This window comes from Thunnus thynnus, chromosome 6 (assembly GCF_963924715.1).
Source record: "Thunnus thynnus chromosome 6, fThuThy2.1, whole genome shotgun sequence".
Classification (NCBI taxonomy): Eukaryota; Metazoa; Chordata; class Actinopteri; order Scombriformes; family Scombridae; genus Thunnus; species Thunnus thynnus.
The window spans coordinates 11,614,171-11,641,788 of NC_089522.1; the positions used below are offsets into that span (position 1 = coordinate 11,614,171).

The window sequence follows — 27,618 nt, forward strand, 5'->3', positions numbered from 1 at the left end:
TATTTTGGCTTGAAATGTAATGCCGACATGCCAACCAAAAAGATTCATATTGAAAAAACTGTATTTAAGTTCAATGCCAGCATTCAATGCAGTAAGAGGTGTTACGTCAGATGCAGACCAAAGTAGTGGTAGATGGGCATGTTAGCATTTGCTATTCAACTCTTGTGGGGCAGGTTTGCATCACAGTCTTACAGTTTTTCTCATTTAACCATGATTATTATCTTTCCCTAAACTTAACCAAGATGTTTTAATGATTCGTTTTCCCATATTAGATAACTGGCAGTTGAGTGGAAGAAACATATGGAAACAGAGAAAAGATTTGTGTGACACCACATGTTCATGTGTAGACCACAGTGTGTCACCCCACTGACGCTGCCCTTTGGCTATTGGCTAACAGTGAAGGGTCATCAGGTGATTTACTTCACCGGGGCCTTGCAAACTGTTAAACTAGCCCATGTGCTCGCTCTTTCTCTCTCTTACTACAGTCGACATCCACCCTGCATCACCTTTTCTTGCTTTTGCATCTTCGACCCGTCCACGGAACATAACCCGTACATCCTCGCAGTGCTTTAATTGCTGATGTTGCTGGCCTACACACCCTTCTCTTGGTTTTGTGCTAACATTAGTTTTAATAAATACATTTATTGTTTTGTGTCCAGAGCTGGAGGGTGTGTTAACCCCACAGCTTCACTGTGATGACGGGACTTCTGGAGAGTTGGATGCAGTTAAACAAGCTGTTGATGGTCAGTAAATACTTCCTGACTGTAGGCTGGCTGATTGTTAAACCATAATGTCTCGTCTTCTATTTCTACACGTGTTAAAAACATATGTGGCATGTGGGTGTGTAGAGTTGTTTAAAGGCACCGTTACTTTTACCAAAAAAACTGAGTTATGCAATTACTTTTGTTGGTGAGTAATATTTAATACAAATCAAAATCCTATACATACTGTAGGGGCATTTGAATAGCATTCGGAGTCAAAGAAAACACCAGTCCAGATGGAGAAACTGAGAGCACAGTAAAACAATAGATCAGATCAGCACCAGACTAGAGGGTGGGTCAGCAGGGAGAGGAGCTGCTATGTGTCTTCGTTCTTCAGGGTGTGGCAGAATGTAGAAAGTTTAGATAAATAGTATGACAGGACTTGAACCCCCCTTGGTGAAGGTCCACTGCTGTGATTTGTAATATTCATATTAAAATGGCCATCGCTGTGGACACCGGGGTTGGTTTTGGCTGGCCTGTTAGCAGGCGCATACACATCTATACGTTAAGTTGGACATATAGTCAAACAAACTGGACAGACGTAAAAAATCACAAAGAAAAGAAATACAGGTTACTCCCACTATGTGCACAAGACACACACATGCGATGAAATACACACAGAGATACACACACCTCTCATAACTCCTGTGTGTAAGTGGAGTATTACCTAATCTACGTGACAGATGGTCAAAACCACATTGTTAGGACTTGAACTCTCAACTTTTGCTTCTCAAAGGGACCAGTGTGTTTCAGGCTTCAGATTAGCCTCTCGCTTCCTTTTATCCTTCTATCTGTCATTCTTTCATTCTTCTGTCTCTCTCATCTTTCTCTCCACTCTTTCAACCTCCTGTCTTTTCCTTTTCTTTTCATTTTCTTAGCTCCCTCTCTGTCTGTTTATCTCTCTCCACCACGGTACTATGACCTCTCTTTATCTGCCTTCCTCCGGTATTTCCATCTCCGTCTGACGCTCACTTTTTCCTCTCTTCGCTCTTTCATTTACATTCAAGCTTTCATGGATCCATCATTTGTTTTCTCTCCACATTCACAGATCTTTCATTCATTAACTCTCCCTCTTTCTCCTCTGTCCTCTTGTCTCTCTGTTCTTTGAAATTCATTGATGTTTTCTCTCTTTCATGGCTATTCCCCTTCTACAATTCATCTTTCAGGCTGTTGATTCATGCCAGCGTTAGGGGCACATGTTTTAATTCACAGTGCGGTTCTGGTTCAGGCAGTTAAGTCCTGTGTGCGCTGACCTTTCAGTGTATCAATGCAGTGTTTATCTGGACATGTTTTGCAGCAGAGCTAAGCCGTCAACCTATCCTTGGATTTTAAGGGATCTTGGGGTGTTAGATTTATCTCCCAGATCACCCCGGAGGTATAGCTAGATGTTTATCCAGAGGCAATTCAGCCTCACAGTTCACATTTTGGACACGGGACTTTTTCACAGTGAAGCCATATCTTAAAGATGCACTGGGGTTTCTATGTAAAAATACACAACTTTTGTCCATATAAATTAAATGCTGAAGGCAGGCGTGTTGCAGTAGCGGTCGTTACACTTTCCACACTTTCACAGAAACATGATTCCATTTGTTTCTGTTCTAAGATGTAAATACTCGAGACTGGGTTACAGATATTTAGTTTCATTTTTTTTAAAAAGTCTCAGTAATTGACTGAAACAGCATGGCATCGCAGTTTTTAGCAAATGTTACTCAAACAAGAGTAAATTGTGTATTGGTTTGGGACTATTTTCGGCTGCCGATTAATGCACATTTTGTGCTTTAGTATTTACAGCAGCATGGATGATGTATGTCTGATTGACTTAAAACAAATTACAGGGCCCATGTTCATCTTAATGATGAAGCACCCAGTGTAAAACTGTGACTCACTCGCTATAAAATATAGGTGAGTCTCCACAGTCTCCCCGATAAGTAAACTTGTACTTCATATTGATGGAGATAAAACACTAGTATTACTGTACTAGCCTGTTCCAGGTTCATATCAAATCTGCTCCAAGAAATGAGCTCAGCCCCATCTATAATCTAATTTTAGTCAAAATCAGTGGAAACAATAGGAGCAGTCAGCACAGAGGGCTATTCTTTACCAGTATGACAAGTCATGGTTCAATCTCAACAATACCACATTGATCCACAGTGTTTATCATGGATTTCTAATGTAAAAGTTCTCTTATCTTGAACTTCCTTTGTCTGTCTGATGTCCCAAATTCTTTCACTGGTACCTCATTGTTTCTGTCTTTCTTTGATTCTTTCTTTTTTCACTAACTCACTCCTTCCTTTTTTCCTTCCCCTCAGCCGTCTAGGCACCTTCTCTCTTCTCACCCCAGCTTCCTCTCCATCTGTGTTCTCTGCTCTGGCGCTGTGTTCATCTCAATCCTTTTCCCAGCTCCACATCTCTCACACACCACCGAATTCCTCCATCTGTGTGTTGTCTGTGATCTTGCCAGGCCGCAATCTGAAGGTTGTCACATAAGACATGCTGTTGACATGACACACAAGTGACATCTTGAAACACACAGATGTCTACATCAGATACCATCGCTCTCTCTTTTTGTCACTCACAAACACAATCACACACAGTTAACTTCAAACACACAAACCCTCCGACAGCTCGGTACACACAGATGTCTCCATCAGAAGCAATGCGTCTCTCTCTTCTCTCACACACAAACGTGCACATTTTGCCCTTCACCTACGCAATAACGCCTACGCAGACACACACATAAATGCTTTACTCCAGATCAAAAACACCTACACACTAACGCCTCAGCACACACAGATATCTATATCACTGTGTCTCTCTCACACACCCACACACTCTCTCTTTCTTCACCCCTCATATCATGCCCCTGGTGTCAGAAACATGTAGTGTGTTTCCTCTGTCAGCAGGTCTACATACCAGACAGAAAACCTCTTACTGTGTCGCTGTAGCCTCCAAACAAAATAGCCTTTGGGTGATTTTCATGGACAGGACAGAATAAAGCACTTTTGTGCTGCTTTCATTATCATGTATTATATATAAAAAAGGCCTATTGTCCGAATCACCAATATATATATGTGCATATATATATTTTACAGTTTACACGTTTTTTTGATTGTGCTTTGATATTTAAACCACAATGAAAGCTGAAGTTTGAACAGGACACCTGGATGTGTGTTTAATGCACATTTGATATGAGGGTATATATTTAACCTGCAGTCTGTGAGTAGCACTGCAATTTTCAAAAAAGATGATGTATTATTTCCTGTTATTTCTAATAATCAGGTCATTCCTTTTATCAATTAAAAATGCAAGTATTTTTTTTATCATATTTCATGCCCATATGCTTTCGGAACGTCTTTCATTTGGTCTTTGTCAACCTTGAAATAGACTTTATGTACGTCATGTCAGGGATCATCGTTTAAATAATAAACACCGTCCATGGGAATCAAGTATTCTGTATAGTAATATAAACGAATTAAAAGACCTGTGAATAAGTGAATAAGTTTGAGACACAAACTTGCATATAGAAACATGTCGCTAACATTAAAATCTCCTTACATCTCTGCTTGAAAGCTTAAAGGCTTTATCAGACTTCCGAACATACGTCTCCTCATTAATAAGATGGATTTTACAGCTGAAATCAATAAAGAATTACAACTTTCACCTGGTAGGACTTTATTTCCATACTGCTTCTTAATATTTCTACTTTTTCTTCCTTTTTTTTCTTTCATTGAACTATTGGACTATTCTTCATGTACTGTAAACTTGAATATTGGCTATTAAGCCCGCGGGCTAAAGACCTCCTTGACTAAATGAAAAGAACTTATACAAACATTTGAAATTTAAACACATGTCAACCATTACAAAAACTCTAAAACCTTCTCTTCTTTCCAATATCTCTTAAAGCTGAAGCTTATATACATCCTAGTAAAAAAACATGTGTCTTACAAGCCAGTTGGCCTTGTTACCTAGAAGCTTCCCCCTTTCGTTTCCTCGTTTACTTTCCTTTTCTGGGTTTTAGATCAATCCAGAGGCCTGGGAGCACTTAAACTGAACTTGAGGAAAGAAGGAAAGAGGAACATTATAAATGAGGGAGGGACTGAGGGATGCAAAATGGAAAGAAAGATGAAGAAGAATGGAGAAAGTAAGAAAAAGAGCTGAAAGATGAAAGGATGGGAGATGCCCCACATTTCAGCAGCTCCAACAGACTCCTGGAGACAGATTACCCCCCCTGCCTAAGAACAACTAACACCCGTCCAAGTATCTGCATCTGGGAGATGCCGACTGAGAAAACAAACTCATTCATTCACAGGCTGTAAGCGAAAACAAACATAACTCTTCACTCTGAGAACTAATGCAATCTGATCAAAACAGGACGCTGATGTGAGTGTTTCTGTTTTCAAGGGCCCCCTGCCTCTGGTAAGACAAAGTGAATATTGTATTAGATGGAGTGTGTGTGTGTGTGTCTCAAGTCAGTGCGTGTTTCTGTTTGCGTGTGGACACAGGGAATTCAAATTAATAAAAGACCTAGGCAGATTGAAGGGAGCGGAGGACAAATGAAAGACATACAGAGACAGAAAGAGAAAGACAGAGAGAAATGCATGATGGGAGTTTGGCTTGGCAGAGGGCTGGGAGTGCCGCCAACCTCACACGCAAACATCACCCACCTCGACGATTCATTGTCACCTCATAACAAACACACACACACACACGATGTCAAGAGCTTTAGCTGCAGTTTGTTCATTAAAAAAAGTATATTAATATCAGATCAATATGGATCAAGATAGAGATGAGAGAAAATAAGTGAATAAATTAAAGAATAAAGCTCTAACAAGCATTAATATGGTGATTCGTAGATCACAAGACATTTAAATATGTCAGTAGATTTGGTTGGAAAGTACATCTAGGTCACATATTCTGTTTCCACAGCATTTATATTGCTTAATTAAAACATGTATTTAGGAAATGAACTGTGAAAAAAAAATCACTTCTAAACCAAACGTAGTCTGGTTTTGGACAGGAGCCAAGAGGAGAGGAGAGGAGAGGAGAGGAGAGGAGAGGAGAGGAGTACAAATACTTTAATAGTTCAGAGGTAAAAATGGCTTTCTTCCTGCTTGAACTTCTACCCACTAATTGATTGAAATGAGATAATGACAGCTTTTCCTGTCGCTAAATTACCTCAACATCCTCCTGGGAATACAAACACCCTCTGGGCTTCTCCGGGTTGTAATGAGAGACGAGGTGATAGAGAAATAGACAGACGGAGCCAAACAGACAGGAAAGAAAGAACACTGAGATGAGAAAAAGAAGTGAGAAATTAAATTATAGTGAGAAGATGAGATGCATAGAGAGGAGAGATTGTGAAAGAGAGACAAAGAAAAGAAAGAGTTGAGTCAAGGGGGAAATTATTTGAAAGAGGGTCAACTGTGGGGTCAGATTTGAGGTCATCTGCACAGGAAGCAAGGAACCGGTTGGACACTAATGAGAATCTTATAGGCATAGTTTCTTCCCACACTCGTCAATATGCTCGCAAAATGAGACTGGAGTGAGAATCTGGTTTTATTTGGTGCTGTTTATTACCGGACCAAAATGAAAATGTGGCACTTTGAAAAAGAGGCTTTTATATGGTTAAAATGCAGTGACTCACAATCTTGGGCACTGCCTTTTCCATAAGTGTTTGCCCAGGGAATGACTGTTCAATAAAAAGTTCCTTCCACTCTGCGTCTTCTCCTCTTTTCTATATACTGTAGCAGTAGCCTAGTTGGTAGAGGTTCTAGCATGTATGTTGAAAGTTAAATATTCAAAAGCAAGTATGTGCAATTTCAGAGTTTCGCTATTTCTTCATGTGTCTGCAGTTCTCTTCTGTTGCCCTGGCCTCAGTATTCAAAAATCAAATTCCACTTGCTCTATCCCCTTTCTTCATCAGTCTGCATCTCAATCTCTCTCTTTCTGTCTCTCTCCCTTTCTGAGCAGTATTTCCAGTACCTCAGACAGGAAGACCAGTAAGCTCAGATGGTGACTTTTCTCCCGAAAACATGGAACTGAACGAGAGGAAATCCTGTGCGATATCTATCGCTGATGATGATTGCAGACCCACTCCAGTCTGCGTGAAATGAAACAATGAGCATGGTTTGGCAACAACACAGTCAGCAGCACTTAAACACACACACACCCACTGGATCCTTTACTGCCTTATCATTAAACCTGAGTGAGTCATGGCCAACAACAGGGCTTAGATTTGAGACGGGGGGGGGGGGGGGGGGGGGGAGAGGGTATGTGTGCCAAAAATAAACCATATATGGAAATGTTAGAATTTATTAAACTACTTCACCTTCAGCCAGCATCCAAATAAAATCAGTATAATCATCATCCGACCAACATATTTAAGATACAAGGACCACTGACTGGGGACTCTGGGGACCGCAAGAATAAACTGCTGTAAGAAACAGTAATCATAGCAAAATGTTAACTTATTTCTTCTCAAAACATGATAAGTTATGTAATTAATGTCATCTGAGAAAAAAATATTATTATTATTGTTATTATTTTAGGAAAGTTACAGTTAATTTGCTTGTTGAGTAAAAGGAAAATATACATTTTTCTTTAATACAAACTGCAGCCTTTATCCCAAATACAATCTTTCCACAAAACCTTCAAAATGACTGACAGAGTGTCCCTATCTGCCCTGATAGTGTGTGATACTTTAAATTAGGACCCATGGCAAACATGAACTCAATAAATAGTTCCATCCATTAAAACTGCTTGGGCAGAATTGGATGCTTTTGACTGAGGTCCCCCTGGACCCCAATACATTGTTTTGTTTTGTTTTTTTAAAAGCACTAATTAAAACAGAAACAGATAATAATGATATGAAGTCATTAGGAACAAATTGATTGACAAAGAAAAATTAAAATGATAGAATAAAGCACCTGTGGGATATGATGAAAAGTAAACCTCTGGGTTCTGCTGGTACCCCAGTCCGTAGGATTAATAATCATATGATTCCTGTGAGACAGCAGGAACTACTTTTCGACTGGGTTAAAGGTTAAAGGTCATTCTGGACTGTCTGAACTTGAACTGTGTACATGCAACATGACTTTTTCAGGGCCACGAATAAAAGATATGCTCTTATTCTGGTGCTGTAGGGTATTTGTGTTCATTTATATTGACCTCCACTATATTCTAATATCCATTTCACTGTATAAATCATGTAACCTCATCTCTGGGTATTTCTGTGTATAAACATCTATAATGAGACAATCGCACCCCGGTGGATCCCACCGCAGAGCGATGAAGCTCCGCCAAAATCTCCTCTGGCTGGACACCCTGCCTGCACTGCGAAGCTGTTTCAAACTGGAAACCAGTAAACTGACGTATTCATGCCTTCTAAAACAAATAAACCTCCCAAAACAGTAGCCAAAATGTCGAACCAGATTTAAAGCTTCCAGCTCAGACCACCGCGAAGAGAAGAGAAGTAGTTGGAAAAAATGCACAAACCTTTAAAGTAAATAAGCCTCTAAGCTTTAAGAGGTGGGTGTTAAGTTGAACTATTGACAGAAAACACAGATATCTGCTGGAAAGAGAAAAAGAAAAGACTTCAAATACTTCACACGAGACGGTCAATATAGCCAATTAAAGCCACCTGCAGAGCACGCGCGCGCACGGATAGAGTGATAATCAGCATTTGAGCGTAGATAGATAGATAGATAGATAGATAGATAGATAGATAGATAGATAGATAGATAGATCATCTAATTACCTTTGTGTGACAGTCTCAGGCGCGGCACATTTAACTTGTTGGCTGAGACAGTGGCGACAAGTTGCGCAACAAGAATCATGCTGCAGAAAGATGTAAATCCTCTCATTCTGCTGAAGAAATGTCCTTCTTCTTTCAAATTTCAAAATTTGTTATAAACAATCGAACAGAATATCTCCAGGAGAATTTAACAGGTGGGGTCTCTCTTCTCACGATGCCTACATCTGTGTTTCTAGGTGGTTCGCCGAGGTGCGTAAAAGGCTCTTTGACCGAGCAGCTGGTCGTCCCCTCCGCGCAGTGACTGCCGCTCTGCTCGGTGCTGATGATATGATTCACTGACTCCGCTCGAAAGGCTGCTGCTCTTCCACTTCTCCACTTACAACAGCTGCCTAACAGGCGGTGTGTGTCAGCCAGAGAGAGAGGGAGACACCACGCCTCTACAGCAGAGAGAGAGAGAGAGAGAGAGAGAGCAGCAGCAGCAGCAGCAAGCGCTCCAAGTGATCTGCCCCTCCTTTACGCACAGCTCTCTCCAATGCAGACGCACTGGGAAGCACGTTCCTAAAGATGATTCATAACACTATTTCAAAATCATTTGGAAGAAAAGCAACATCTAGTGATATGCAATGTAGCTCTGAGAAACATTTATTGACGCTGCGCTAAAAGAAATTAATCTCCAAAAGAAATTCTGGGAAAGATACAGAAGAGATAGCAAAAAAAAAACAAAAAAAAAACAACATTGTTTCGAGGCTAAATTAAATGGTGTTGATGTGATGTGAAGTTCTTGCTCAAAAAGGGTGAACCAGCCCTTAAAGTCAGTTGTAGAAGCACTGAAGGAGGAAGATTTGCCACCATCTGAATTTTTCAAGATAATGAAGACATCAAGAGGTTGGATGTATGGGCAATAAATGGATGAAATTGAACAAAATAAACAAAAAGTACATGCAGTCCCATCTCCATCTCTCTCCCCTGTGAGCCTTGTGTGTATGTGACCCTTCTTAACCCCTTCAGCGTCACTGGGACGTGTTCAGTAGTTTAATTAAGTCGTGGGGTACCTTCTCGACCCCCCCTTCCCTCTCATATGCATCTATTCACAAGCAAGCCTACAAGTGAACACGAGGGTCACGGCAGGGTGAGAGAGAGCCATTCAAGGTGTCAGTGTTACTGCAACCCTGAGTCTTTTGGGAGCTCTTGTTTGTACCAGGAAAGAGGCTCCCATACATGTTTCATACAGGCTGAGAGGTAGAAAGTGGGGATGGAGAGGAGTGTCAGGAGTGTTGGCACGAATGCTGGGCGCTTGAGATGACAGCGTGTCTCTGCTGAGGGCTTGTTTGTGCCAGGGAAGGGGACTCCCACGTGCACTTCAAGTTCTGTTTTCATGGAGGAACCGCGCTGGCGGATCAGTGGAGTGACACAAAGAATCAATCATGTGCTCACAACAGTATAGGTTGGATTCTCCCCTAATAGCTTTTGTCACACTGCAAGTAGATATCAGAAGATGTTATTGTGAGGAAATTGATCTCTGGCACATATATGCTCTCAGAGACTCCCAGCCTCATAAATAAGGCGTACTTCTCAAATAGAAAGATATCAAATGCCTTATTGATGGATATACTGTATAAAAGTGCATATTTTGACCTCATTTTAGATAATTCATGTGCCAACAAAACCTTAAATATGCAATTAGAAACAGATGTTTTCTCTACAGAATAACAGAGATATCTAATCATACCATATCTGAACAGTTTCATGCCGCTTTCTCTCAAAATTGTTGTATAACTCTAAACCACATACTAGGAAGTGAAGAAACAAATATTGGTAATTGCTTTATGAAGTATTTTTAACATTGTATAATTACTGTAGACAAATGAGACCACGTACTGACAACAGGTAGCCTCCATCTCATTCCAGTGGTATAGTGCTTCTTGAAATTAAGATCGTGTTTCGAGTAAACACCGATGCTTACTGATGAAATAAAGATGTTGCTACTTGCCCTTGTCTTCGGGCACATTGTTTTGCATCTTTTGGAGGACAAACATATTTGAAAAGATGTTTCCATCTGTTGTTCTCTGGTTTCATTATGTCCCATTGCCAGAAAGTCTGAAATATTATCTGTCTTTGTTGCCTTTGCTTTTGTTTTGTGCCACGAAGCAACGCAGCATATCTCCTGCAAAATCAGATACGGCGGTTTATAATGTAAAATGCAGTGTGGAGACCAGTAGACTACCAGTGATGGTGTTGTGACTGTTTATAGTTTTTCTTGTAGTTTTTCAGCATTGCCGTGTCATTAATTTAATGCTACACATGTTTTTTTCATTATTAAAAGATGTTTAATGATGTTCATTCATTTTAAACCAAGTAACTGATTATACTGCTTTCAAGTTCAAATGTATGACATTGCAAGATAAATGTCTGTGTTGCATTTACTCTGTTTATATGTTGATTATGCATGAATAAACCAAACCAAATGTTGCTTTTTGCTGGCTCTCCGTGATTAAAAAAAAAGCAGGAATCAAAAGTATGTTGTAGCAATAAAATCTTTTTTTTCTCTCTCAGTAATTTGAACCATGGGATCATTTCTCAAAACCTGTGCACAAACACGTTGTTTAAGTTAAGTGTGTAAGTACAATTTATACAAATAACAGTAAATTGAAACTTGTTACGCCAATAAATTCATGTACAATGTGCCACCAAGGACAAAGAGTATGAAGGTTTTTATTACAAGCAAACAACACACCGACTGATTTCGCAAATTAGAGGCCACGCTCTAAGTGAAGTTGTTCTGATTGGTTGTTTTTGTTGTAGTGAAGTGCTCTCAGCCCTCAGTGGCTCCTGACTGGATAACACTTGTCTAAATGTAGATTCCTTTTGAAGGACAAACAGACGTGGGAAAGCAGCAGAAGAGGCCAACGGCAGCATGAGTGTTGAAGAGCTGAATTAATTAATTTACAAAAACAGCAGCAGCCATCGCTGAAAGAGTGTTCCTTGCATTTGTTAAAAGAACTGTTAACTGAAAATGACCCGAGAGAAGAAAATGTCCTTTAAACCACAACAATGTGAGAGGAACATGAGGAGCTGAGCTGATTAAATAAAATGAATTTCCTTCGCCGTGTTTTGCTCTTTGTTTCGCTAACTTTCTCTATAAATTACTCAATGTCGTTCCTGGTCACATACAACACTCATATTGGTTTCAGACATGGTGTTCGCTCTTAAAAATCCCATGAAGGATCTTCTTGTTTCTCAGTCTCGCCATCCAAACTCTCGAACAATGTAATTCACTCTGAAAGGAACGCCATACTCTTCTGAATTCCCCTTGTTAAAGAATTGCGGTCTATTGTCTGATTGAATTGTACTGTCTGAGTGAAGGACTTGCTTTGCGCCTCACAAAATCCTCCCAGGGCTGAATTATGCTCTTCAAGCTGTCAGTAGGGATGAAACGTAAAACCACTTACCAGCATCTTGACATTGCATCACTTTGACAAATAAGATTGGTGCTCCTTGAGTGGTGATTGGGAATGGCAGGGCAGAAGTTCATGAATTCACAATGTGGGAAGTAGAGCAGAAATAGTGGATGGAGAACAATTTTGAGGCACAAGACACGGAGACAGCTGGTGTGTTTGTGTGCGTGTGTGCCTGAGGGCTCATAAATGTTTCATCTTTCTTGGCAATAAGTATGGAAACTCAGATAATGGAGATGAGTGGAGCCACAGTAAAGGACAAAGTGACTCAAGAAAATCAGAGTTAGTGGAGAGACAGCGAGTAAGAGGGTGTTGAACATAATGTTGAATGAATATACTGAACAGCAACACACACCTGAGTATATACAAGAGGCCCAAAACTGAGTGTTACCTGCTGTATCCAGAATCATCAGCATCTGAGTCGAGTGGCATCCAGTGTAGAAGCTTACTCAACGGCCTCAGCAGAGGAAAAACGCTATTTTATGGATTTTCATCATATTTGCCAAGATTCTCTTCAGCTAGTCGCTGTAATTACATTATGATTAGCTGAGCTGAATGAATGTGAGTGAAACTGGACTCAACAACAGTCTGTTTTCTAGTGAGGAGCACTGTTTAGTTCTTGATTTACTTGTATGATTGAATCACTTAAATATTTATCTGCCATATGCTAAAATGCATCATAACAGTAGCGTGAGAGGAGATTCCTGAAGTCAGCAACTGTGTAACATCCGTTACACCAACATTAGCTAAAATTCAAAGAATTTAGGTTGAAGTTGGGTGGGGGTGGAGTCTCTTCTTTAGAAATTACAAGCTCAAAAATAATCCACACACACACGTTATACCTTTTATGTCCCAGATTGACTTCTAAGAATAATGAATATACTGTATAATATACTATAGATCTGTATAGTTTTAAGGGCACATGTTGTTTGGCCTTTCTTCAAGTGTTTTTCAAAGAGCCAGCTGACTTTGAACCAGTTGCATTCAAGCTTTGCATAATGGACACACAAAAGAAATCAATTGAGAAAAATACTTTTGCAACAGCTGCTGCCTCTGTGAGCAGGGGAATGAACTGACCCAGTTTCCACACACCCAACATGGAGAAACAGCAGTCCATCTTTGTCCATGTTTTATCATTTTTATGATTTTTGTCTGTCATTTTTTGACAGCAGAAATATGTCCACTAAAATACAGAGAAAAACATTGTTCATGGTAATTTACTGGATGTTTTGGGCCAAGCATCTGTGGAAATCATAATGTTTAAATAGTATTTTCTTGTATTCTAATTTAATTTGGCTCAGATTATAGGGTGGAAATACATTTGTTTAGCAAACCAGCTAGTGACCAGCTGTTTGTATGTGATGGAATAAGGAGGCTAAAAAATCAACAGTGATTTTTCCTTACATATACTGTATACCAAAGTTTATGTTACCAATGCACATATGTGTAGGTAGAATTACACACCAGGAGGACCAGTGACCTCCACCACCTTCCTTCATGGAGTACTTGGCTATTCAAGAACTTTATATACTGTTGGGGATGTGTCATAAAATATAACAAAATCCCAACACAAACACAGCTGTAATAATTCTCTCCTCCATCTTACAAGTTGTGGAAATTGGATAAGAATTCAGAGCATTATTCCAAGAGGAGGTGAGAGATGGATTTTCCTCCAGATGCTCCATCACCATTACAATTTGCACAACAGTAAACTTGAATTTGAAGCCCATTATTGCAGCAGGGCTAAGTCCACCATCGGATCCAGAATAAAACATTTCCACAAATGTTTGATGGATTGCCATGAACTTTGATATAAACACTCATGTTCCCCAGAGGATGAATTCTAATGACTTTGGTGATCTGCAGACCTTTTCTCTGTTATGATTGGGTCAATTTATGAGCAAACACCTGCAAAACTAATGACAATTCCCATCTGCAATGACACCCCCTTCCCAGCTGTACTTTCTGTTCACTGCAAATTAGCAAATATTCACATGCTAACAAACTAAACAAAGATGTTCAACATAAACATGTCTTTTTAATATCTTTACATTTTATATGCCAGAGATATGTAACTAAAGAAGCTGTGTAAGAAGTACTAAAATAAGTGGATGACAAGTGGAAGTATATGAAAAGAGAAGAGGGGAGGAGATATTAAGTAACCTTCCCCAGTGAAAACATTATTCAGTGAGTCTACAGCACAACACACCTACTTAACTGTCTTCTGGATGAGTTATGTAAGTAGGAGAGATATAGAGGGAGGAAAGACAGGAAAGGAGAAGGGAGGAAGGAAGGAACACAGGGTGAGGAAGGAAGAAAAAAGAAGGAGGAATGGGGAAATAAAAGTGGGGGAAGGGGGATGAGGGATAAAATGTAAGAATGGAGGAGGGAGGGGAATTAACAGGAAAAGACAGAACTGAAGGCAATGGAAAAGATAGAGAGCAAGGTGAAGGACAAAGGATATGACAGGAGAGAATAAGAGAAGATTGTAGGGAAGTAGGAGAGGAGAAATGGGGATGACAGAGGGAGAGGAAAAAAGGAGAGGAGGGAAGAATGAACACAGGTACAGATACACACACAGACATTTGGTCATTAACACATGTGGCCTGTGCAGTTAAGGGGGACATTTTAATTTGGTTTGGGACCTTTCTGCAAGTGAACACACACACACACACACACACACACACCGCGCAGGCCCCTTTTAGGATTTTATGTGCCCCAAGTCTCAATTTAGACTGATTATAGCGTGACCTTAGCAGTGAACTCCCACTCACAGCACTCCTGCCTGTCCTGATTAAGCTGTGACCCTGCCACTGACCACTGGACACTAAACACTACCAGACCAGGATGAAACACAGCTGACGTACCAGAGAGACCTCATGGGGACTTCCATTATGCAGAAAAAAAAGAAAAAACCTAAGCTGTGGAACTGCATGAAGAAGTCATTTAAAGCTCCTTGTTCTGCTCAAACTGGGCGTAATATCAGTTCACTTCAGCAGGAAAAATTCCAAAGTTTCCTCCAATAATTACATTTCGACCTTTTGATACTCTTGCAAAACTTTTCCTGCCGTAAAATTTAATTTTTAAATTAAATTTAAAAAACCAAATTGCTGTCATGACAGTCATTGGTAAGTTCATCTTCAGGATCCTTTTTAAAAAACATTTCAGCCGCACAAAAAAAAAAAAAAAAGAAAAATCTGAAATGGAATCAAACACTTTGATTGCACCATCTTATCTTCACTGCTTCCTCCCTAACACTTCCTCCTTAACACTAATGTTGAAATGCAAAGGAAAACATAGCATGTATTCACTGCAGTGAGCAGTTAGTCAGTGCAACAGCTGAAAAACTAATAAAACGATTTACTCACTTGGAAGTAATTTATTAATTAAGAGCTCAATGTGTGTCATTTGGTGCTGCCCTGTTGTTTTTTGCTGTTTCAGTGTTTTTGCTCTGTTAGATATAAATCTATAAATAAAATAAGCCAATAAAATACAAATCATAAAAAGTATGAAACACTTTAATAGCATTTTTTCCACTCTGTTTTTTTTTTTTTTTTTTTTTTCTGGAAGAACCCAGGCATGAGTGAGGTCATTTTCATGCAGATGTCGCCAGAATAGAAGTTCCTCATGCGTGTGATTGCTGCAGTTCTGCTGTTGCTCAACATCTGACAATTAATGTTTGAAAAATCCCCTGCAGCTTTAAATGAAATAATTTCAATAACTTAGTGGACACCACATCAAAGATCACGTGAAATGTTGTGATATAATAAAAAATGAAAATTATATCTTCACCTCTTACAAGTCTGCCTGTTATTGCCTGTATTTATTGTGTACTCTTGGCAATATTCTTAAGATATTATAACACCAGTGTGCTACATTTGTAAAATATGTGTTTTTTGGCTCTTGTACTTTCTGTCCACATTACAAAACTGCAAAAAATGTTATCTGCCCTTCCTCTTTGTTCTCAGAGACAATTATCTATATTCAATTTGTAATTCATTCCAAGCTTTCCTATAAACCAACCTGTTTGTGTCCTGCTCCTGCAGTCGGAGGAGTCAGGTTAAGAAAGAGAAGCAATATCTTTATGCTGCTGCAAAACACCTACACACTCACAAAAATACACAAATGTAGGAGGAACAGAGCCATGTCCTGACACATATTTATTTATTTAATCCTTATTCTGAGCCCCACCTTCAAATGGCCCCTTCATGAAGTGAGGACTGACAAAAAATGCATGTCTTACTATCCCTGTGGGGGAACTCGGTCCTTGTAAGGATACAAGTACAAACAGACACAGATAGCTTTATCCTGAGTTAAATCCCAACTGAGCAATGTCTCTGGTCAACACCCTCCTCTCCCTGATCTAAATCATCGCCCTCGCTCTCTCTTCTCCCCCACAGTGAGCACTCTGCTGGTTTCCAGCTGAATGCTTAAAACAGCCAGTAAGGAGAAAAACTGCCAGTGATTACCAACAGAAATGCCAGCATAAAATGTCAGAATAGTTTGTTTTGATACGTTTTCTTGTACCTACAGTAGCGTTTCATAGTGTTTAAAACTTTATTCCCAGGGTGCACAGTGAATATAAACACATTATGCATAACAGTAATTAACAGAATTACTGCAGGACTGTGATTGATGTAGTTCTTAATTAAATATTGTGTGGAAATAATCAGCCAAACAGTATCTCATAACTACTTTAAATGTAGTATAGTAGTTCTGGGTTTGGGACAGAATTTAATAATTTAATAAAATACACTTCATATGAACTGCAAGTAATTATCTGCATGATTGGCATTTTTTCTTATCTATAGGTACCTTTACTGTTTTGCCCTCAGTGTCATCATAAGTCACTGAATCAACTGCAAATAAAAATCTTTTGAACAATTTAACTACTGGTTGTTCTCAGATTATCTGTTGAAGTTTGAGTTTCTGTAGTTGGCAGAACTCTTTGTTTCCATTGCTCCAAGCTGCTTCCCATTCATTCCAATCATACTTTATTCATCCAGCACATACAGCAAACAAAAATAAGTTTTCTGGGCTCTGGGAAAGTTTTGAAAATTCATAAAATAGAGAATTATAATTATAGTTTGATGTCCTATCAACAGTGTTATATCTCTTTTATTATGGCCGCCTTTTGAGAGAATGCTTTTTGGGCCATTAGGAGATTTCTTTCTCATGCAGTTTTACTGCTTGTGTTAAATATTAAATTACCTGTATTCTTTTAGTAAATTCAGAGTATCTATTGCTGCTGCATGACATGAAAAAAAACAAATGCATTTTTTTTTAAATTCTGTACAACTGCCTCTCACTCATCACTGTTTAGCATCCATTAAAGCAGAAAAGACAATAATCATTTAATTAAAACAAACAGCCTGGTCGTGTGCGTCCACTCTGTGAGGACAAAGTGATGACTGTTGTGTGGTTCCTACAGCACGCCGAGGTCATGACACTGCACTAGAGGTCACGATACCTTAATGGGGCTGATCAGTACGATGGTGCAAATAAGACACACACACAAACACACACACTCACACACACAGACATTGGCCATGGTCTATTACCTCTTGACCCGTACATCAGCATGCCAGATGTTTATTTGTTGATTCCCTCCATCCTTGAAGACATCCATCATCACTGTCAGAGTGCAGGAGGAGTGTGTGTGTGTGTGTGTGCGTGTGTGTGTGTGTGTGTGTGTGTGTGTGTGGTGTGACTGTAGTGTTATGGGTGCTGAGTGATATGGTGTGTGTCAATATTTAGCTCTAATAAAATTTAAGAGATGACATGGGTGGTCTTGGCGTGCGTGTGCTCTTGTACTTGACCAATCTGAGTTCAAACTTTAAGAGTGATGATATTTCTGTAGTCTGAGTACATTTTGTCTGGTGTTCACCTCTTTAGAGAATTAAGCTTTAGATTAAAGTAAGGGTAAGGTTTGGGCATGCCGTGGTGATGTTTTAGAGGTATGGTACTAAAGTTGTTCACAACAGCAGAAGTACAAATGACACATACGTATGGTCTTGTGTAATGTAGCACTGTCACTTTTATTAGCTCCCTGAAGACAACACACAAACATACACAAACATTAACAGTCTGTGCAGTCCCAAAACACTAGACACACTCTCCTCATAAACTTTTAACACTCCCTAAAGATTCATTGAAAACACTAAAAACGTCATGTGTGTTTGTTGCACATTTAAAGAAAATCACCTCTGAGTTAGTTTTAAAACTTTTTACTTTTGTGTTGTTTTTGCATTTTAATTGTAATTCACTGTTTCTACTGTAGCCATATTCCATGAGTCTTTTTCCTACATTTACCAGAATTATGTTAAGATACCGCTGCATTCAGTTATGTGTAGGAGGAGACAGTAATAGAAGTGCAGGAGAGTCAGCTGTTACCTTCACTGAACATGTCTTGGGTTGGAGAAACTGTTTTGTACAGTATGATCATTTAACTTGCAAGATGATGAGTCCTGAAGGAAGCTGTTAGCACTTAAATTCATAACTCAACAATTATTGTTGAAGTTTTAGATCATAAAAATTCAGAAAGAGCACAAACAGTGAGCTGTAAATGTGTTATAACCATTGAAACACATGAAAATCAAATTTTTATTCCCCCAGATATTTTTGACTGCATTGTCTTCATCAGGGTGGTCCCTGAGGTCAAGTCTGGCTTCTTTATATAGAGGCGGGTCATGTGATTCCTCCAGTATTTAAGTATATAATAGCAAAAATGAAAACCATACCAAATATGAAAAATATTGCAAAGATTTCAAAGCACTATATATACATATGTCCATGAATTCCTCAGTGGTTGGACACAGTCTTTCTTTTCAAAACACACTATTTTCTAGACCAGTGAAAATCAGCACTGGTGTTTAGAGTGTTAAAAATATCTATCAGACTCTATTGTGGCTTTGTTGGAAATATCTCCACTTTTGGGGGTAGTTTTCCTCTAACAAACACACAAGAATGCTTTCACCACATATACAGTATATACACTCACCCAGCACTTTATGAAGAACACCTGCGTAGTCTAATGCAATCCAGCACAACAGCTCTGCCATAAATTCTACTTTTCCCAAACTTATACATTTTCAGTTTTTGTTGACATTGTCAGAGAGGTGAAAAATTCTACTTTATGTTTTTTGAGGTTGTAATGGGTGGCGGTGTACTAGAGTGCATTATATTCAAAAGTTTCAATATAATATTTTGCTGTCCTCATGTATGTTAATGGGTGGACTTTGTAAAAGTAGAATTTATGGCAGAGCTGTTTCATTGGATTGCACAGGTGTTCCTAATAAAGTGCTCAGTGACTGTATTTATAATATAAAGATAATATGAATTTCTCTCAACCACGATATTGGTATTTAATTTTGGTATTTTAAGTGTTTGTGCCTTTGTATTATTATCATTATTATTATTATTATTATTGTTATTAACAGTCTGCTACCTGTACTGGCCATGTCGTTAATGAGCAATGATGTCACCTTTGAGCTTTAGTGTATTTTCCGGCTGTCTGGAAGTCACATTTCCAAAACTAACAACTAAAGTGGATTGACTGAAATAATATTTTTCTGGTCTACACATCACATTTTTCAAAATCGAACTTGCAAACGGTGAACACACACGCCAGACACAACGCACCACCAGAGGTGGCTGGCCAACAAAATCAAACTCGCCAAGCATGTTGACAAATGAAAACATTCAATGCAGAACAAACTTTTCACTTTCGATTAAATGTGAATCACAAGCCAAATTTCTAACATTTTACTTTTCAAATATATTATTATGCCTGGAGATGATAAACGCCAGCGCTGCTCCTGCTGCGGTCCCACTCCTGGCTTTAAAGGTGGGCTGTTTAATGTCCCATAACTCTGACCGCGTAATGGTTTTCAAACCTCTGAAACAAGGAAAACAAGGTGCCACCTTAAAATTTATGAGACATTAAATTTCTTTCCATTAAATCTCAGTCAATCCATCATCATTAAGGCTTATCAAAATAATCACAAGCCTGTAAAACAACTTAACTAGTGTTTCGTCTGAAGCGCAAGGAAGAAGTGTGTGTGTGTGTGTGTGTGTGTGTGTGAGTTCCCATATGCGTCACCCTCTGACTCCTTCTTTGAGTCTAGAAAGACACCCCCTTTTCTCCCGGTCTTTCTCTTTGAATAAAGGAAGGAAAATGTTCTCCACCTATTTCCATCATCACAACTCGTAATAGCTCCGTAATCTCCCTCTGTGTGTATTAGATAGAATATATTGTAACATGTGATAATATGGGATTTTTGTTCCCCTTAACCATCTCTAAATCTTACATTCATCCACATAATTAGATATGTTTATACACCCTGTAGTCCAACCAGAATTATAAAACGGAGAACCTTCTTTAAATTAGATAAAAACAGTGTGAAAACTGGACCGTTGCTGCTGCAGGTAATAACAGATACAAGGAAGGAAATACAGACAGACTTATAATGTAAAAAGTGTGTAAAGATGATCAAATCCTGCATATACAGTATGTTAAAAATATTGTTACTTTTCCCATCTCCTCTCTCTCTCACATACAACATATTTATTCAGTCATTGGCATAATATAAAAGTAGAGTTCACCTCAAGTTACAGAAGCAGGCTCCATGCTTGTCAGGTGGCTTGGATATTCTGTGGTTGGACCCATGAAGAAAAGCAGTTAATGATGGTGATCCTAATGAAGAGATAAAATTTCATCGCTCCATGTTTCTCTTTCACTGCCCCTCTCCTCTTTTCTCAGTTCTAAACACAAAAGTCTTTATGCTTCGCTGACACTCAGTTGAGCGCCTCCGTCTTTCCTCTCCTCTTAAAAGCCAGCGGATGCTACACAGCGTGCCCAGTAGAGCCCGATTCCAACTCCCTATGGTTTCTGCCTGGTAGTCATCACTTTGTCAAACAGATTGTAAATCATGACTTGGATTGTGGCTTAGTTCAGAGTCATCGCTTCTATGTTTCCTGCCAAATTTACATTTAACATTCTTTTGGCATTTCGCACTTTTCTACAGAGGGATTTACAATAACGGCAGAATCAGCTCTGCTGTTGCCAACAATAAAGGGGCAACCAACGGTCAAAGCTACAGCACCCTGAGCAGAGACATGTTTATGTTAACAATGTATAAATGCTTAAAATGTTTCTCTCTCAGGAAACAAAATGGTTCTTGACTGCTACAAAACTACAAAACATCTCTTTACATATCAGGGGAAAAGCTGTGGCAGAACCTACCAAGAATGAATTTCATACTAAAGCAGATAAACTTTGAATAAAATATATTTTTACATATAACAATGACTGTGGATTTTGTTCCCAATCACTTACATTGAAAGTGCCTCATGAAGGGATCTCTTAATGGCCAGTATGAACAGGAGGACAGGTTTCAAGACAGCTTGAAAAAATGTGAACTTATCCCTTAACAGCAACATCTGTTTAACCTGTATTACTGTGAGACCTGTCCGAATGTACCACATAATCTACCCCATGCCGTAGTATAACTTTGTCCTCATGACCACAGAGGGCTGGCAGCTACTCTCTCACAGCGCCCGTAACCAAAACATGTCAAACACATTCACTGAAACTGTGAGACAAAACAATGTCATAGCAGCGCAGACAACAAGGTAGCGGAGCCGTGAAGCAAAGGAAACAAACTGAAACCAGCCATCAAGGCACTCAGTGATCACTGAACCATGGCTTAGTTCAGGTCTTCTTCATGTTATTGTGCAGCAACAATGATCCCCATATCACCAGTCACAATGAACTGAATTTCCCAGATTATATTTCAGTTATGTAACAGAAATGCAGGAGTCCAGTGTGGACACACTGCTGAAGGTAGAATGTCATTTACTGTAGCTCTGGGCTTTGATTTCTTCCCTTCTCCCTCTGTCTGTCTGTCTTTTTCTCTCCCCGTCTCTGTCTCCATGTTGTACTCACATTTACTGTAAAACAAACTAAACAACACTTTTACTGTATTCCTCAGATGCTTAACCTACACTGTCAGTGTCTTATTTGATGCTATTGGTGACACAGTTTACCCACTTATGGTCATCTAAGGATCTGCGACACTTTCATAGAATTTACATCATGGTTGATTGTCTGAAAACATCAAGGAGGGTGGACATTGTACTTTTTGATTAAACTTGCTGATTTTGATGCTATTAATACCATTGATGTGACACAAAGGCAGACAAAATGCATCTGTGGTCTACATGAGCCATATCAGTGTATCACAGACAGTAAATTGTTGGCTGCTGCATGTTACACTTTTAACTTTTAGCTTTTCTTCCACTCATCTGACTCACTCTCTTCCTTTTTTCATGTCAGTCTTTCTATAATTTGTTGTTGTGGCCCAAAGTGTGTCTTCTTCATCTCTTGTTGTCTCCTTTTAATTTTCTAAAGCCGTCTCTCGTTCTTTCTTTGTCACTGACAGCCTCTGTTTGACCCCATTCATCTTTCTCTTCCTTCCTTCCCTTTCATCCCCAGCTAGTTCTCTGGTGTCTTCAGTATTTCCTTCCTTCCTCTGTCTGTTCCTCTTTTCCTCCCCTCTCTCTTTTATCTCCACACTTTCCCTTTTATTCAGTCCTTATTATTCAGTCTCAGTGAATTCCTCTCTCCTGTCTCAACATCTTCCAGCTCTGTCTGGGGACACACACACACACATTCACACATTTGTGGAAGCACTTCTGTCCATCTTATTAACATCATAAACATAAAGTATGTTTACTTGCACTTGTCCACATCACCGTGTCTATAAAAAACACCATGAATACATTTTTTCACTGCTTCTAAACAGCTTGATTGGCAGACACAGAGATTAATCTTTTTGTTTGCTCTCTTTTTTTTGTGACTTTGGATTGTTTTTTCTTTTTCTTTTTAATATAGCACATTACCTGTCTTTGTTTCTTACTCAACACATGAATGCACATGGTAATGTGCATGGTTAATGGTTAAGCAAAAAACTTTTGTCTTTATCTCTCTGCGTCCCACTGTCAGCTGACCACCTGAACTAACCATTTGTTTCACATAGTACTAATCTGTTTAAAAAATCAGATATATAACACCAGTGTATGTGTGTGTTTGTGTGTGTGTGTGTGTGTGTGTGTGTGTGTGTGTGTGTGTGTGTTTGCATATGTGTGTGTGTTATTTCACTCACTGAAAGTTAGATGGCCAAAAAAGAAATAAATCCCCATTTTGAGAACCTAAAGCCTCAATGATTTACAATTGGTGTCCAGTCCAATTACCTTTTCCTTGTCCCCACACACGCAACCACTACCACAAACTTTACTGCACCTCTCACTACACCTGAGAGACCCAGGTCACAAGGTTTACAGTCTGAGGTAAAGTAGGGCGTTTACAAGAGCAGAGAAAAAAAGGTGGATGGAGGGAGGAGAGGAGTAAAACATAGAGAATGAGGTAGAAACTGATAGAAGAGAGAAAATGATAGCTGGAAGAGGAGAGAAATTAAAGCAGAGAATAGGTGTTTATAGGCAAGAAGGACGAGGGTGACAAGGCGACGGATGGAGGTGGAATAGATATGCGGCATGAAGTGTGATTTAGTTTTATGTATAAAATAAAATTTGGGTTTGAAACAAAAGTAGAAACTTAAGACAAAGCTTTCAACTTGAGATCTTTCAATCCCCATTGAGCGAAAGGCAGAAATGGTAACACAACGAGCTGAAGTCTAAAATAATCTGACTTTTATCCTGTGCAGTTTATTATCATCTTTTCATGCTCTTCCTCTCAGTAACTTCAGACTCACACCTTTAATGCACCTACACCTTTTTCCGGCTGCCTCAGAAATTCAGTTGTTAACTTTCTGCAACTCTGAGGATTCCTGAGACAAAAATTTGACAGGAACTAAATTTGTTGTGTGAATGAGATAACCCATCACCTGTCTAATTTGAAAGGATTGATGATTTTTTAAAATAAGTAATGTCTTTTCTCTCTACAGTATAATGTATGTTGAACTAGTCTTCACTGGAATATAATGATGTGGCTGTAACTTGTTATAATCTAAACTATGTGAGAAAAAAGTTGAAATAAAAAAACATTTTAGACAAAAGTCTGGAGCGGTCTTCCCCCTGATGGCAGGCTCTGATACCAAGTGGCTTTTAAACCTTAATTGGTGGTTTTAAACCCCCATAAACACATATGAACGTGTTTTAATGATCAGTTTTTAAGAAATAAGCACCGCTGTTATATTTAATGATGACGGTTTTACCATCTAAACATTAATGTGTAACTTAATGAGCAGCTTTACCCATATAAACATAAATGTTCTTTTTTTAATGGTCTGTTTTAACTGTATGAATATGGGTTTGTTTATTCTGCGGTTCTGACACTTCTTCTGATCCTGGGCGCTCCTGATGAAGCACAGACTGCTCCTTTAATCCCTCACAGCCCCCCTACCTCACCTTTAAGCCTGGCTTTTATAGTATGGCAAACATAACTAAAAAGACTCTTAACATCTTCTTCCTGTGAATGAAGCCCATTTAATCCGTCAGAGGGTCACGTGACAAGTTGAATGTTGCAGAGCTGAAGAAAACTTTTACTTTCTTATGTTTACATGCACTCACACAAACACACATGGAAACACATACCACACTCCATATGCACAACAGAGACACCCTGCAGCTGGCAACGCTGTCTGCCACGAATTATGTTTAAGTGCAACTTTCTGCATCAGTGATTTACATTAGAAGCAGTGTGATGTTCATATGGAGCAGAGGAAAGTAAGATTTTGACACAAGCTGTTTGTGTCCTGTCTTATACTGGACCTATGAGCATGTTTGCAACCATTTTCAAATGCATACTGTGCAGTTTTTGTTTTTTTTATAAGGTTTCCATTCATTTCTGTATGGCATGAAAATCAATTAGAAGACTCTTGAAATTTGCTTGAGTTGTGTAATCCAGTGAACATCAAGTCTGCATTAATTTTTTTGTCAATATTACCTTGCCCGGTTTGCAGAATCGTCAGTTGTGATGTTAAATGTATAAGTGGCTTGTAGTAAATAGGCCAAAACATGCAAAAGTTAAAGCTATAACACTTAACTTTGAAGCTCTATGTGACAGAATTTGCGACTGTGACTTGCTGCACTTCACATGACGTTCACAGAGGATTCAGAAAGATAATGCATCACCTACTTTACTGCAGTACAGTTTCATGCCAGCGCACAATCTGGTGCACTGTAGGTCAGAAAAGGTGATGGGGAAGGTCTTAGGTTTAGCTACAGTAGATGCTTCGTAACATCTTGTAACTTCGATGCAGAGAAAAAAAAAAAAGTAAAATATTGTGGCATCATTGGCATTTGGGGATATTTTGAAACATGTTCCAACATGTTCACTGCCACATTTAGAACAACTAGTTTTCCATCTGTGGCAGTGAACATGTCGGACGTATGTTCTGTCTTAACATTTTATTGCTAAAGAGAAAAACATGATCTTGACAGTATTTTTAGGCATCACAGACTTTCAGTATCCTTGTCCATCTTATCTTTAAATTCTACAACTTTGGCATCACTGCTGATGCACTGCATGATTAGTTCAAGTCTGTGGAGTAGGAGCTCCACACTATGATGACACTCGGCTGACTCACATTTAAGAGAGAGCAAGCAGCAGTGGTCTCTGAAGATAAACTATAGATGCAGAACACCACAGCTGTAAAACTGGCTCCAGGTCTGTTTTTGATGCAGCAGGAACAGTAACTCTAGATGCTAAACAAACATCAGCTGTGTCAGAGGTCTGAAGCCCCTCATGAGCCTGTGTGAGGTGATTTACAAACAACATCTTCGTGTTTAGAAGGGAAATGACATGAACACATGTTAGTATTTTTTTTCTTATTTTATTTTTTTAAGAGGCAACATAAATTTTGGCTTTTGTTCACACACACTTGTTCACACACACTCATGCACGCAAACAAAACCAACTCAGCCCACACACATATTTCTATGAATCCACACGCACACATGCACGCAAACCCCTCTTCAGCCTCAGGCTAATTTCCTATTTCCACGAGGCGCCTTGTCCTAATTCCTCATTTGACTTTGCCGAAGTGACTCTCGAAGCTAAACCGTACACACACAAACACACTCTTGCACACACAAAGGCTGCAACCTTCCCACTAGCAGCCCCGAGGAAACCCCGAAGGCCTGTTCAACCTCTGCTCACAAATACAGATGTTCTCGGGTTGCGAGAGGTCATGTGTGGTATATAATCATGGACTTTGCTTTGAATGTCAGTGATTAATGACCATATACTTTTTAAAACTTACTCATGTTTAAATTCAGTTTCATTTCATTTTCATGACAGCTGTATCATAAAAAACAATAATCCGCAACATTTACATACATTTTTCTATAACACACTAATATCACACAACAGTAATTCCACCATTAGCTTGTTGGTGGAGCTTCTACAGTTAAGTTGCCAAACACCTGCCTGAAACCAATACAAATCTGTGGATTCAGAAGATAAAGATGACAAAGCAGCCACTATGCACCAGTAGATGTGAGCTGAGTCTGAGTCAAATATTATCATGATATTTGATTGCAATTTTTAAACTTATATATGGCTGTTGATGAACCATGACATCCTAAAAACATGAAATGTTTTACACTTACAAGTTGTGAGTGGAAGGTGGCAAATTCATTCTTTATGTGAATATCAATCAGTTCTGCAACTGCTCCCAGTGTCTGACACTGCAGGTCTTTTCTGATGATCAAAAGGAAGTGATACATAATGTTCGTTTGAAGGAAAGAAGAAGTGGTAGTGGTAGGTGATTGCCACCATGACTGAGCAGACATTGGTTCCCCACCACATTCCCAGCACATTCAAAAGTGACAGAAAAAAAAAAATCTGTATCCAATTGCACCATTTATGAAACCAATTTTAACGGATTTGATTCAGTGGTATTGACCCCAAAATAGAGACACGGAGACTGAAAAACTAACACACACACACACACACACATATACAGAGTGGGAATTTCACTTCCTGATGTGATGAGTCTTAATCACAACTCAATGGAGCAGTCAGAGAGGCGGCTTGGTGTGCACAGTAGTAGGTCAAACACACACACACACACACACACACACAGAGTCATACAATTCATTCCACAAACTCAGTCCAGTGGTGGGCTCTCTCTGCAGACTCCCTGGGGACTCACAGATTAGCCTTGGCCAAAGCCACTAATCCCCTCACATACCTACACACATGCACACACACACACACACACAAAGTGAACCAAGCCTCAGACGGTACCTCTGCTCTGTGCCAGCCGCATGCAGCCTCATTCAAACAAGTCAGTGAAAGGTGAGGCGGCATCTACTTCAGCATGGTCTTCTACACACACACACACACACACACACACACACACACACACACACACACACACAGAAAGAGAAGAAACAAGGGATGGAAACAGTGAGAGAGAGGTGAGCGGGTTTGTCTCCAGAGGATTTACTGAAACCACTCTGCTCTACCTTTAACCTTTGTGTTCCTTTTGCCATCTGAAGGACTGAAGAAAAGATGAAAACTTTTAACTGCTTTGTGAATTTGTAAGAGTTACACATGTTTGTTTGAGAGCACACAGGCTTGTAAAAAAATATGTTTGCTACCAAGCTGAAAGGAGAGATGGGA

The 27,618-nt window shown here is 39.3% G+C and overlaps 1 protein-coding gene across 1 annotated transcript in view; it reads right to left on the reverse strand.

Moving 5' to 3' along the window:
- Positions 1-8,940, reverse strand: part of sema3bl (sema domain, immunoglobulin domain (Ig), short basic domain, secreted, (semaphorin) 3bl) — a 71,471-nt gene extending 62,531 nt beyond the window's left edge. The window contains exon 1 of the mRNA XM_067591689.1: positions 8,518-8,940. Within this exon, the coding sequence (XP_067447790.1) occupies positions 8,518-8,623 (106 nt within the window). The 5' untranslated portion in view covers positions 8,624-8,940. The remainder of the gene's footprint in view (positions 1-8,517) is intronic.
- Between the last annotated feature and the right edge of the window lie 18,678 nt (positions 8,941-27,618).